This window comes from Chiloscyllium plagiosum, unplaced genomic scaffold (assembly GCF_037043375.1).
Source record: "Chiloscyllium plagiosum isolate Xiang-an unplaced genomic scaffold, Cpla_swu_hap1 HiC_scaffold_12, whole genome shotgun sequence".
NCBI classification, from domain to species: Eukaryota; Metazoa; Chordata; class Chondrichthyes; order Orectolobiformes; family Hemiscylliidae; genus Chiloscyllium; species Chiloscyllium plagiosum.
This window is the reverse complement of record NW_028270150.1, coordinates 37,316,820-37,331,295: the sequence shown is the minus strand read 5'-3', so window position 1 is coordinate 37,331,295 and position 14,476 is coordinate 37,316,820. Positions and strand designations below refer to the sequence as shown.

Genomic DNA, 14,476 nt, shown 5'->3' with positions numbered 1-14,476 from the left:
AAAGATAAAGATCAGTCAAGGATTAAGATTCCAGATTAGAAAAGGATACATATTAGAGGTTTAAAAGTTAAACTGGAGTAGGTGATTGATTGGTTGGTTGGAAATGCATTTGTGGATAAAACAGTGGATAAAGAATGGGAGAATTTCAAGTGATTAACAAGGTGCAAGCTTGGTATTTACCCATAAGAAATAAATATGAGGTATCCAAAGCTGGTGTATCCTGGCCAACTAAGGATATTGATAAGAAAATAAGAAAGAAGTTGGAGACAGTACAGAAACAGACCCAATCCAACTCTTCTTTGCTGACCAGATACCCTGACCAGATACCCTTTTGCCAGCATTTGGCCCATATTCCTCTAAACCCCTCCAACTCAGAGACCCATTCAAATAGCTTTTAAATGTTATAATTGTACCTGCCTCCTCCACCACGTCTGGCAGCTTGTTCCATTAACACACATCACCCTCTGCATGAAAAAGTTGCCCCTCAGGTCCCTTTTAAATCTATGCCCCCTCGTTTTGGACTCCCCTATCCTGGAAAAAAGACCGTGGCTATTCACCCTTTCCATGTCCCTCATGATTTTATAAACTTCTGTAAGGGCACCCCTCAGTCTCTGATGTTCCAGGGGAAAAAGGGAAAAAAAGCCTATTCAGCATCTCCCTATAGCTCAAACCCTCCAATCGTGGCAAAATCCTTAAGTCTTTTCTGCACCCTCTCAAGTTTCACAGACTTGAATCAGTATTCCAAAATTGGACTAACCAATGTCCTGTATAGCTGCAATAGCTCCCAACTCCTACATTCAATGCACTGATCAAAAGCCAGCTTCGCCACCATGTCTACATGTGACTCCACTTTCAAAGAACTGTGCACCTGCACCCTCTTTGTTCAGCAACACTCCCCAGGGCCCTACCATTAACTGTATAAGTCCTGCCCTGATTTGTTTCACCAAAACGCACACCTCACATTTTTCGAAACTAAGCTCCACCTGCCACTCCTCAGCTCAATGGATCAAGTCTGAGACAAACTTCTTCACTAATGTTGTTGTCATCTGCAAATTTACTAACTAAATTCACATCCAAATCATTCTATAATCAATGATGAAAAACAGTGGACCCAACACTCTTCCTTGTGGTAACATTTAAATAATGTTATAGAGTTAGTTAGAGGAGCAAAATAGCTTAGTTTCCATCAGTTTTAATTCTTGGTACTAATCGTAGGGTTCTGTAGAACTCTATATATGGTGCATACCAGAAGAGTGATAGCACTAGAAATCAGGAAGAGTGTCTCAAATGCAGGAGAGCGGCTAAGGCTGGAATAAGGAAGAATAAGAGGAAGCATAAAGAAAGGATGGCAGGTTGTGCTGAAAACAAATAGTAAAATGTTCTTTAAACGTCTTACTATTAAAAGATTAGTGAAGGATAGCATTCGGCCCATTCGGCAAACAGGGTAAGCTGCTCACTAAAGCAACGCATATGATACAGATACTAAATAAATACTTTGCTTCTGTCTTTACCAAATTAGAAAATGGTGACAATGTGGTTGAAAATGTGAGTGTTGAGCAACTGAGCAGTATAGAGATAAAGAAGAGCTGCTAAAAAGGCTGACAGCATTCCAGGTAGAGAAGTCGCCAGGCCCGGATGGGAAGCATCCTAGATTGCTGCTTGAGAGAGGTAAAGGAGCAAATTGCGGAGCCGTTGACAGAAATTTTCCAGGCCTCTCTGTACACAAGATTAGTCCTGAGGAATGGAAGATTGCAAATGTGATACTGTTGTTTAAGAAAGGGGCCGTGTATAACCCAGGAAATTATGGACCTGTCAGTAGTGGGAAAACTGACAGAGGCCATAATGCAGGTTAAGGTAAATATACACCTAGAGAAACATAAGTTAATACTAGTCAATCAACATGGCTTTGTCGAGGGTAGGTCAAGATTGCCAAATTTGATTTCTTTGAGAAAGTGACACAGGCTGTGGATGATACTGTGCCATGTGACAGGTTGGTTAGAAAAGTAAAGTGTTTGGGATTGATAGATCCTTAGCAGCTTGGATTAAAAGTTGCCTAAAAGAAAGGAAACAGAGGGTAAGTGTAGATGAGGGGAGTGTTTCTGACTGGAGGCAAGTTGAAAATTGTGTTCCCAAGGGATTGGTGTTGGGACCCTTGCCTTTTCTTAGTTATAGAAACAAATTTGAAATAGGTGTTGAGGACAAAATCTCCAGATTTGCAGGCAATACTAAGCTAGGGAGAATGGTGAATTGTGAGGATGATGCTAAGTGACTTCAGAGGGACATTGACAAGTTGGCCAAATGGGCAGATGCCTGACAGATGAATTTTAATGCATAGAAACATGAGGTTAGATATTTTGGTAGAAGAAACTTAGACAATACAGGGATAATGGTACAACTTTGAAGGGAGTACAGGAGCAGAGGGACCTCAAAGTTCATGTGTATAATTCTCTGAAGGATGCCAGGCAAATTTAAATAATTGTTAAGGCTGCCTGCAGGATCCTTGGGTTTAAAAATAAAGGCCTTGAGTATAAAAGCAAGGAAGTGATGCTACACCTATATGAATCATTGGTCAACCACATTTGGAGTATTGTGTTCCGTTCTGGGCGCCTTATTTAAGGAACAATATTAAAACCTTGGAGAGAGTGCAAATGAGATTTGCTAGAATGATACCAGGATTGTGGGATTTTAGATACAAAGAAAGATGAAAGAAATTTGCCTTATTCTCCTTGAAGAATAGAAGATTAATAAGTGATCTTATTGAAGTGTTCAAATTATGAATAATTTTAACAAGGTAAAGAAGGATATTCTGCTTCCATCTGCACTTCACTCAGTATAGTCTACTGTATTTGCGGTTCACAATGTTGTCTGCTATATACTGGGGAGATGAAATGCAGATAGGGTGGCCGCTTTGCTGGACACCTACGATCTGTCCGCAAAAATGACCCTGAGCTTCTGGTTACCTGTCACTTCAACACACCACCTTGTTCCCTGACTAACAACTCTATCTTGGGCTTGCTATTGTGCTCCAGCAAAGCTCTGTGCAAGATGGAAGAACATCTGATTGAGGTTTACAAAATCATGAAGGGTATTGACAGGGTGGATAGAGACAGGGTGGATAGAGACAAGCTTTTACCCAGGGTGAAGGATTCAATAACGAGAGGTCACGCTTTCAAGATGAGAGGTGGAAAATTTAAGGGGGATACACGCGGCAAGCACTTCACACAGAGGGTGGTGGACGTCTGGAATGCATTGCCAGCAGAGTTGGTAGAGGCAAGCACGGTAGCTTCATTTAAGATGTGTTTAGACAGATGAATTAGTAGGTGGGGAGCAGAGGGATTCAGGTGCTTAGGAATTGACCAACAGGTTTAGACAGTAGATTTGGATCAGCTCAGGCCCGGAGGGCCAAAGGTCCTGTTCCTGGGTTGTAAATTTTCTTTGTTCTTTATCTTGTCCAACTGCTGCTCTCACACCTTTCCCCACATCTCCAGCATATATACCAACCTTTCCTAGCTCCATCAGTTCTAATGACGGGTCACTGGACTTTAAATGTTAACTCAACAGGTCTGGCAGCATCTGGAGAGAGAAAGCAGAGTTTTTTCCAGCAAGTTCTGTTTTTGTTTCTGTTTCCACTCAAGTCAGTAACTAGGGGTCACAATTCAGCAATTGAGCTAGGAGTGAATGAAGAGAATCTTTTTCACAATGTTGTTCGGATTTGGAATGCCTTGGAGAGTGGTAGAAGTGGATTCCATTGGAGGTTTCAAGAGAACTGGATATATATTTATATTTCAAAGTGATGAATTTCAAGGGCTGGAGAAGGGGACTGGTTGGGTAGTCTTTTGGCAGCCAGTGCAGACACAGTGGTTTGGCCTTCCATATTGTAAAATCCTGTGATTCTGTAAGATGTAAATGCAAATTTGATCTTGACCATCAGGGTGTAGATCTGCATGTATGTTTTTAATACAACTAAATTTAATGTTGTTTGATTTACTAATATTAGGCAAAATATATAATTCATGAAATTCCTAGCTTTATCTGGTGTATAAATTGTAAATACCCAGAGGCTCAGATAAAAATGAATAAATTAATAAATTAAAATTAATATTCTTTGCTAAATGTATTCCATTCTCATATGTTTGCTGCCATGTTATTTATTCCTATATATGACAAGTGAACATTGATATCACGTTTAAAATGATTTTATTCTGGTTATCGGCTTTATTTTTATTTCAAAAAAGCAGTAATTTTAATGTGTTTCTTCTCATACAGAATAATAGTATTCCCCCCTCCTCCAACTAAAGGGGGGCTTGCAGTTACTACTGAAGACCTAGAATGTTTGGAAGAGGGAGAGTTTCTCAATGATGTTATCATTGATTTCTATTTAAAGTAAGTATTTAGGTCTTTTTTTATTGCAGTCCTTTAATATTGTACTGTAAAAATATTGGAGGTGAAGCAGCCAGTGGTAATTTTGAGAAGGTTGATTCAGCAATCATAACAGTTGTTCTTGTTTGGATATTCACAAAGAGTATTAACAGCATATTCATAAATTGTCCCAAATATGAACCTGAATGCCCCTTTTCTATGTTGAAATCTGCTTCCAGTGCATTTTCCTCTTTGGAAGGAATTTAAGGTTTTCAAGATTATCAAATCTTAAAATGGCAGATTTGAATTGGTTGACTGTTCTCATGGCAGATCAAATGTCAGGAGTTACAAGTTAAAATTGAGTAAGATAGCACATCTTCATTCAAAGATTAGTTTGTTTTTATGAAATAAGTTACCAGGTAGGATTTTGCAGAGAATATTATCAATGGACTTGAGGACACAAAGACATGATTGAGAAATATGTTATGAAAAGTCGAGAGAATATGGAGTTAAAAACCTGACTCAACTCAGTTGGTGCAAAGCCTGACTTGTTGTCTCCATAACTGTTTCTTGTTATCACAGCCAACAGAAGCTTCCAAATTCAGTGAATGTAATGTTTATCAGTTGCAGACACAGGCTAATAAATTTCTTTTGCTAGATTTTGCTGTTAGTGAAGACCTGCTGTCTGCCTTTGACCAAGAATGGTTTGGAGCTGTTGGTGTTGGACTGGGGTGGATACAGTTAAAAATCGCACAACACCAGGTTATAGTCCAACAAGTTTATTTGGAAGCACTAACTTTTGAGGTGTCTCTTCGTTAGGTGGTTGACCAAGAAAAAAACTAGCCACAAACGTCTAGTGAGTTCTGTGGTATGGGTTTCACCACTGCTAGATAAATTTCATTCTGGCATCAGCTATAAGTATATTCTAGCATTCTACAACAGCGATATAATCAAGCAGATTAAATAGCTAATCGAACTAAAGAATTCTCACAGTGCAAATCACAAATTAACAAATGCTTTTGCCAAATACACATTCTAATTTTCTATGAACAAAAATAAAAATTGAATTAAATGGAGGTTGAATACCTTAAATATGAAGTTTGTTTTTAAAAAATTGATTTTTTTTCTCACTGAGGCAGTTGCCATTGCACAAATACACACATTTATTTTGTAGGAAAAAGGTTGTTCAGCTGCAATTGCAACTTATTACACCTTTAAAAATCAAATTACACTTCCTTCAGCTAAATTTAACTTTTTCAAGGACTTTGCAATATAAATGAAGTGTAAAAAAAAACTCCCAACAGTTCAATAATTTCTAAAAGAATCCCATTTTTAATGAGGGAACAGACAACCTAGAGGGAAATGTGGCAAAAATGTTTGATCCACTGGCAGAATCCGGAAATATTAGAAGCAGCACCTTTGCATTGAGAACAAATTTCCCAAACCAATTAGTTATGGAAATTGTGTTTTTACTTTGCTGTGTAACTAATAGTATCAGTGAGTGAGCCTTTTTTATGCATAGTGTAAACCAAGGATTAGTCTAATAATTTTAACTGAATAATTCATGCTTTATTGAGTTGTATCAAAGAAAAAAGCATTGGCTATGCATTGAATAAAGTTCTTTGTAAAGTTTTATATTAACTAGTGTTGTTTATTTTATCTAAGGTATCTTTTACTAGAGAAAGCACCCAAAGAACTTGCTGAGCGCACTCACATTTTTAGTAGCTTCTTTTATCGACGTCTAACCCGAAAGGATAATGCTGGATCAGAGGAAGCAACTAACCTTTCGTAAGCAAATTTTCTACAAGTCAAATGGATTATATTTCTGGTCCTTAGTGAACTGTTTGCTTTCCTGTTGCTGTGTTTCTCATGATGTAGAACTATTTTTAATGCTGCTGTTTCTAGGTTTCTAGGTTTTGTCCAGCAATTGAAGTGAACATGCTGCATTCGCCAAGATTAGCAGCCAGGAAACATCACCTATTTTCATTGTCCAAAGGCTGATAATTCAGTACAGTTTTAAGTTATTTATTTTGGAGCAGGGAACACAGTCATGGCGTTATTGGATCAGGAATTGGACTCATGCATCAAAGACACCAGTTCATATGTCAGCAAAGCAGCTAGGTTAATTTAAAGTAAATAAATAAGTTTGGGGTTTAAAAGCTTCAGAGAAGGAAATCTGCCAGCCTGACCTAGTCTGGATGAGACATGACTTCAGGTTTAAACCAGTGTAATTGATGTTCTGGATGTAGGTTTGCTCGCTGAGCTGGAAAGTTCGGTTTCAGATGTTTTGTCACCATACTAGGTAACATCCTCATTGAGCCTCTGAATGAAGCAGTGGTGGTGTAGACTGCTTTCTATTTATATGTTTAAGTTTCCTAGGGTCTGTGATGTCATTTCCTGTAGTAACATCATTTCCTATGGTGATGTCATTTCTGGTTCTTTTTCTCGGGGGTGGTAAATGGGATCCAAGATAGAGTTTCGATTGGAATGCCATGCTTCTAGGAATTCTCGTGTGTGTCCCTTTTTGGCTTGGCCTAGGATGGATGTGTTGTCCCAATCAAAATGGTGTCCTTCCTCATCAGTAGGTAAGGATACTAGTGAGAGTGGATCATGTTGTTTTGTGGCTAGTTTTCTGCCTGTTTGTGCAATGTAGTGTTTGTTACAGTTCTTGCAAGGTGTTTTGTAAATGACATTAGTTTTGCTTGTCTGTATAGGATCTTTCAAGTTTATTAGCTGCTATTTTAGTGTGTTAGTGGGTTTGTGGGCTACCATGATGCCAAAGGGTCTGGGTAGACTGGCAGTCATTTCTGAGATGTCTTTGATGTAGGGGTGAGTGGTAGATGCTGCTTTGAAGTTCCCCATTAGCTGTTTGCTCTACTGCGACCTCTCGGAATGATAGTTTGTCGCAGTACAGCAAACAGCCAATGGGGAACTTCAAAGCAGCGTTTACAGGAAAACGACACATACTGACCAAATATTGAACTACAGAAGCAATCGTCCCAACATTCACAAACGAAGCTGCGTTAGAACATTATTCCAATGAGCCAACACACACTGCAGGACAGAGGAACTACGCAGAGCAGATGAAAGTCACCTATACAGTCTATTCAAAAAGAACATGTACCCAATGTACACAGTCCATCAATTTCTGAGCAACAAACCCAAACAAGCAGATGAAACATATCCAGAAACCCTAGCCACTCTCCCCTTCATCAAAGACATCTCGGAAATGACTGTCAGACTACTCAGACCACTTTGGCATCATGGTAGCCCACAAACCCACCAACACATTAAAACAGCAGTCAGTGAACTTGAAAGACCCTATACAGACAACAAGCAAAACTAATGTAATTTACAAAATACCTTGTAAGAACTGCAACAAACGCTACATTGGACAAACAGGCAGAAAACTAGCCACCAGGGTACATGAACATCAACTAGCCACAAAATGACATGACCCGTTCTCAATAGTATATTTACCTACAGATGAGGAAGGACACCACTTCGACTGGGACAACAAATCCATCCTTGGCCAAGCCAAGCAGAGACATGCATGACAATTCCTAGAAGCATGGCATTCCAACCAGAACTCTATCGACAAACACATTGACTTGGATCCCATTTACCACCCTCTGAGAAAAAGAACAGGAAATGACATCGCCGACCCTAGGAAACTCAAACGTATAAATAGAAAGCAGGCTACACCATCAGTGCATCATTCAGAGGCTCACTGAGGATGTTACCTAGTATGGTGACAAAACGTCTGAAACCGAACCTTCCAGCTCAGCAAGCAAACCTACATCCAGAACCTCAACCTGAGCTACAAATCTTTTTAAAACTCGCCAATGTAATTGATTCTTGACTGCCTCTGAAATAGCCTAACAAGCTGTGCATTTGAGTCAAACCACTGTAGAAAAGTTGAAGGAGAATAAAACTGAATGAACAACCTTACATTGACCAAGGCATTGAAATGATAATAAAGGCAGTTAACCCTGCAAAATCATTTTCACAAATGTCTGGTGAGCTATGTCAAAATTGAGAGAGCTCGTCTACAAATTAGTCAAGCAACAGTACAGTCAGACTCATCAAAGCATACTTTACAGCAAATGTCCGAGTTTGTTCTGCTACCATCAAGCCAGTGGTTCACAATACTACTGAAAGGTGAGAGGAGTATAAAGTGGAGGGATGAAATCACTTTGTCAAATGGGCCCTTCATGTCAAGGCTAGTCATTATCATCTCACCTTTGGGAATTCAGTTATTGTGTCCATGTTGAACTAATATTACAATGACGCCAGAATCTGAGTGGCCCTGGCAGTACCCCAACAGAAAGTCATTGAGCTCATGTTTGCTTAGTCAGTGCTGAGGGGAAATTTGATTGAAATGTAAAACATTTTGAGAGACCTAGATGGAGTGGTTGGAAATTGGGCTTATTTACCAGAGCAGTTAGTTCAATGAACAGCGAGCATTGATTTTAAATTGATTGCTAGTAAGATTATTGCAGTTTCTTGTAATGTTATAAGCCTTCCTTTAATCTATTGCATTTTTAAACTCCTTTTTAGTAAGGAATTAATGGATCTTTCTTGTTGAACTTTTTGTTTTCCAGTGGAATGGATTTTTGAGCATTTTGAATTGTTTTTTTAAATGTTTCTAACTTCTAATTTACCGTCTTCTACTCATCAATTTAGACAGCTCCTTCTCCTGAATCCTTGTTTTAGCTGTTCGCAAAGGCTATTAAGTGCTTTGTTTAAAACTCCAATGTTTTCATTTTGTTCATTTTAAGAAAATATTATTTCTCAAAATTGTGGTTCTGTGACTTATGTTAATACCAATAAGCTGATTTTCTTTTTTGTTTTAAGAATACCTGTAATTAACTGGGCATATTTAAAAGATGAATTGTTAATCTATTGTTTTCTTTTGAGTGCAGTGTTTATTTGGTTGCTGATTTGCACTCATTTACCAACTTTGATTAAAAATACATATATTGCCCTTGTAGAATACAGCATAAGAGACACCAGCGCGTGAGAACATGGACACGACATGTAGATATCTTTACAAAGGATTTTATATTTGTCCCTGTTAATGAAGAGTAAGTGTTCTTTGCTTAATCTATTGCACATGGTTCTACTGGGATAAGTTAAAGCCATTTATTTACATAGAACATGAAACCTGGCTAAATTGAGGCTAAGTTTGCTAATCGACAAATTCTAACTTATAATGTGGTTATTCTATGAGCTGTTTAAAGCAATTGAAACCATTCATGGTAGAAATGATTTATTAAGATTAGTCATATGTTCATTTCACTGTTTCAAATGGTAGGCTGGAGGCTACCTAATACGCAGAGAAGCAACACTAAACATTTGCTGTGCTTAAGAAATATTTGCAGCATATTATCTTCAGTTGAGCCCAAGGGTAAAACTGATACTTTGACCAGATCCAAAGTACATAAGGCGGTACGGTTAATAAGTTTGCAGATGACACCAAAATTAGAGGTGTAGTGGACAGCAAAGAAGGTTACCTCAGAGTACAATGGTATCATGATTAGATAGGCCAATTGGCTGAGGGGTGGCAGATGAAATTTAATTTGAGCAAATGTGAGCAGCTGCACTTTGGAAGGCAAATCAGAGCAGGACTTGTACACTTAAGGTCCTGGGGAGTGTTGCTCAGCGAAGAGACCTTGGAGTGCAGGTTGATAATGCATTGAAAGTGAAGTCTTAGAATAGTGCAGAAGGCATTTGGTATGCTTGCCTTTATTGGTTAGAGCATTTGGGTATAGGAGTTGGGAGGTCATATTGCTGCTGTACAGGACACTGGTCAGGCAGTTCTGATCTCCCTGCTATAGGAAGGAAGTTGTGAAACTTGAAAGGGTTCAGAAAAGATTTACAAGAATGTTGCTAGGGTTGGAGGGTTTGAGCTTTCAGGAGAGGCTGAATACGCTGGGGCTATTTGCCCTGGAGTGTCGGAGACTGAGAGGTGACCTTATAGAGATTTACAAAATCATGAGGGCATGGATAGGGTAAATAGGCAAGGTCTTTTTTTCCTGGGGTGGAGGAGTCCAAAACTAGACTGCATAGTTTATGTTGACAGGGGAAAGATTTAAAAGAGACCTAAGGGGCAACCTTTTCACAAACAGGGTGTTGCAAGAATGTAATGAGCTGCCAGAAAAAGTGGTGGAAGCTGGTACAATCTCAACATTTAAAAAGAATCTGAATAGGTATATGAATAGGAAGGATTTAGAGGGATATGAGCCAAATGTTGGCAAATCGGGGTGGATACATTTAGGATATCTGGTCAGCATGGACAAGTTGGACCAAAGGTTCTCTTCCTATGCTGTACATCTCTACCGCACTAAAGACTGCAGGGAGCTCTATAAAGTAAACAAATGGTAACTTTGGACTCTGAACAATCACAAAGTTCATACCTGTTAACTTTTTTAATGACACATTTGTTTGCAGGTCACATTGGTATCTTGCTGTTATTTGTTTTCCTGCGTTAGACAAAATAGTTTATGAAACTGATGTTGCCACTGAAACAAAGGCAAGCAAATTACTTCTAAATCCATCTTCCACACACTTACATAGTGAAGAAAAAACAAGTAAAGAACAAGAGTCATCATCTGATGAATCTAATGGGAATACCACTCTGAATTCACTGTCACAGGATTCAACAAGTAAGCTCTTGCCTTTTAACTGGATATATATTCCTATGTTTTTAGCAACTATCATTTCAGGACTTTTTTTAAAAACAGTACTTCCTCACAGCACGATTGCTATATAAAATTGTAGGCTTAAAAGATGATCTTGAAGGATAAAGTCAGCTTTCTTTGAGATTTTGTAATGTTTGATTTTATGCAATCAAGTAATAAGTTACTTAAGATCCAAATGTAACAAATTAATTTCAACAAAGCCTCAGAACTCCTCACTTTTTCCTAAAGAAATCAAACCGAAACAATGTAACCAATGGATAAGATGAATATTGTAAGAATTCTTCAAGCTTTAACTTTCTGATGTCTCAGTGTTAACATTTTAAGGATGTTAAAAATGTGGTTTAGATATGTTTCACTACCTCTGTTACAAATGACAACTCTAATACTGCCATTTTGGGCCAGCAGGGATTGCTAGTAAGTGCCAGCAACCTTAGAAGTTTTGATGTCCCAAAAATGAAAAATACAAATGATATTTTTATTTATTGTGATTTCCTGATCTCCAGGTGTTACCTAGTAGTTTTGAGCAGATGTGCAATTATTCACTCAATGCAATGATCTTTAATGAACATATCAATCCAAATTACTGTGATTGATATGAATTAGCAAATAGAATGCATGCATTGTGATGGTTAAGATTACATTTTGTTCTCTTGCAGATATAGACTCTAGCAGTGTTCCTTCCATAACTTCAGTGTCCAGCACAAGGATGCAGGTAAATAATACAATAATTAGCTTATATTCTTAATAACAGGGCATCTGCCATGCTCACCTGGTCTGATCCAAGTGTGACTCCAGAGCCACAGCAATGTGGTTGACTCTCAACTGCCCTCTGAAATTGCCTAGCAAGCCACTCACTTGTCCCAATTGCGATGAATCTCAACAAAGAAATGAAACTGTATGGATAACATGGCATCGATGCATGTGTCAGAAAAGACAGCAGTAGAAATAACTCTATCGACCCAGCAAAGTAGTCCTTACTAACATTTTGAGGGTAGTGCCAAAATTGGAAGATCTGTCTCAGACTAGCCAAGCAACAGCCTGACATAGTCATACTCATGGAATCATACCTTACAGCTAATATCCCATACATACCATCACCATTCCTGATGTATCCTGTCCTGTTGACAAGACAGACCCAGCAGAGATGGCAGCATCTTGGTACACAATCGTGAGGGAGTTGTCCAGGAGGTTTGTGCATGAGTCTGGACCTCATGAAATATCATGGCTTCAGGTTAAAAATGGGCAAGGAAATTGACTGGTTACCAAGTACCATCCTCTCTGAACTGGTGAATCTGTACTCCTCCATGTTGAACAACACTTGGTGGAAGCACTGAAGGTGGCAAAGGTGCAAAATTTACTCTGGATGAAGGGCAACCTTTTCATGCAGAGGATGGTGTGTGTATGGAGTTAGAGGTGGTGGTGGAGGCTGGTACAATTACCCATCCAGATGCCTTTTGAATGTTGTATGTGAATAAGAGTGGTTGAGAGGGAAATGGGCCAAATGCTGGCAAATGGGACTAGGTCAGTTTAGGATATCTAGTCAGGGCAGGTGAGTTGGACCAAAGGGTCTGTTTCCATGATGTATAACTCCATGACTCTTATTTGCAAATATCCAGGATTGGGTTGACAAATGGCAAGTAATGTTCACATCAAACAAGTGCCAGGCAATGACGATTTCCAATAAGAGAAAATCTAACCACCACCTCTTGTCATTCAGTGGTGTTACGACTGCTAAAGCCTTCAGCTTAATGTTGATCACAAACTCAACTGGACTCTCCTCTTAAATGTAATGTTTCCAAGAGCAGATCAGGAGCTAGGAATACTGTGGCGAGTAACTCACGTTACGAATCTCCAAAGCCTGTCCATCATCTACAAGGTACAAGTCATGAGTGTGAAGCTTGGCACCACCAAAGGAGGGTTACAAATCTGCTCCCAGTCCCACAGGGTGCCAGTCTGCCCCCTGTCCTACAGGGTACCAATCTACTCCCAGTCCGACAGTCTCAAAGACTGGAAACTTCAGCAATGAAAGGTGAATGAATTGAAGATGTTAGAGGCATCCTAGGTATAAAAGTGATTTAAGGAAATGTTTAATCCAGAGCACATTTACTTAATATAGTGACTAGGATAATGTGATCCACGCACACAGTGAAGACAAGCTCAGAAGTTTTGCTTGGAAGCATTTGTAGATGTTTAATCTTTGATGGAACAGATGATATGTAAATTTTGGATTTATTATACAAAAGACTACAGATTTCTGTGAGGTGAATGTTTGAAATTGTATCTAAGTGGTAAGTTCCAGCATTATTTACAATAATAATTTTTAAGGTGAATGTTAAAATCAAAGCTCAAAAACAATTGCAATGTAAATACTAGCTTTTGCATTGCTTTTTCCGTCTAGTTCTGACCTTCTCCTAATTACTTAGCTTCTTGGTTGAAATTAGTTAATTTTGCATATACTGAGATTGAAACTTTGAGTCATTTTACATCTGCATTTACCAGTTGATTCATCAGTGGAGTTGGAATTTAGTTTTATTTAAGATCACATTTAATTTCTTACAGGGATGTATAAAGGCCCCCATCAACCTATGCCAACAAAAAAGAAGGATACTCAAACAGTAAGTAACATTGACACTATAATTTGCTAATTTAAGTATTTTTAACATGTTTTGATTCTAACCATTGTTACAAAGTTGATTTTTTCATTTTGGAAGTAATTAGGAATGGCTTCCTTAATGTGCCCATGTATGACTCCAGAAATAAATACGACTCAGGCAGTGTCTGCTGTGTGTTCCACCCTTCTTTCTCTCACAATGAAAAAATCCTTTCCTTTCCTTTCCTTTATTTTCTCATTTACCATTTTTCTTCCTTACTTTGATTTTGTTTTTCTTGCTCTGTCATTCTCCTGGCATCCTGTCTTCTCCTTTTCTCACACTTATTTTCTTAGAATTTAGTTTATGTTTTATTTTCAGAAGCCAGTGTCAAACAATGATACTTGGTATATTAGTTCTGATTTCATAAGGATGGTGAGTTGCATCGCACTTTCATAGCTGCTAATGGCTTGTGTTTTCACCAAAATTTGTAGTGGGGCACATAACAAAAAGTAGTCTAGAGGAAGTGTAAAAGGTGAAGAATGAGAGTTGTTGTTGAAATGGAAATGAGAATAGCAGACTCATCAACAGCTGCCATCTGAAAAAATGAGGATAGAGGTTATCTTCACAAGCAGGTGAACTTTATGGTGAGTCCAGAAGGTTATGGAGATAATCAAATGAATGTAAACAAAAATCTGCCCTTGAGAGTTGCTGCTCTAGTCGATCTGATCATAGCTGATCGTCTACTTCAATTCTATCTTTCAGACTGTTCTCATAGCCAGCATTCTTTCTAATTTTTCTTCCCAGCTGCGCAGGCTTCCTGGA

At 38.6% G+C, this 14,476-nt stretch overlaps 1 protein-coding gene across 3 annotated transcripts in view; it reads left to right on the top strand.

Moving 5' to 3' along the window:
- Positions 1 to 14,476, top strand: part of senp7 (SUMO specific peptidase 7) — a 115,314-nt gene that overhangs the window by 80,826 nt on the left and 20,012 nt on the right. For all 3 annotated transcript variants that reach the window (XM_087992684.1, XM_087992685.1, XM_043701122.2), the window contains 6 exons: positions 4,267 to 4,383; positions 6,025 to 6,147; positions 9,354 to 9,446; positions 10,813 to 11,027; positions 11,720 to 11,775; positions 13,623 to 13,678. In XM_087992684.1, the coding sequence (XP_087848810.1) occupies positions 4,267 to 4,383; positions 6,025 to 6,147; positions 9,354 to 9,446; positions 10,813 to 11,027; positions 11,720 to 11,775; positions 13,623 to 13,678 (660 nt within the window). The remainder of the gene's footprint in view (positions 1 to 4,266; positions 4,384 to 6,024; positions 6,148 to 9,353; positions 9,447 to 10,812; positions 11,028 to 11,719; positions 11,776 to 13,622; positions 13,679 to 14,476) is intronic.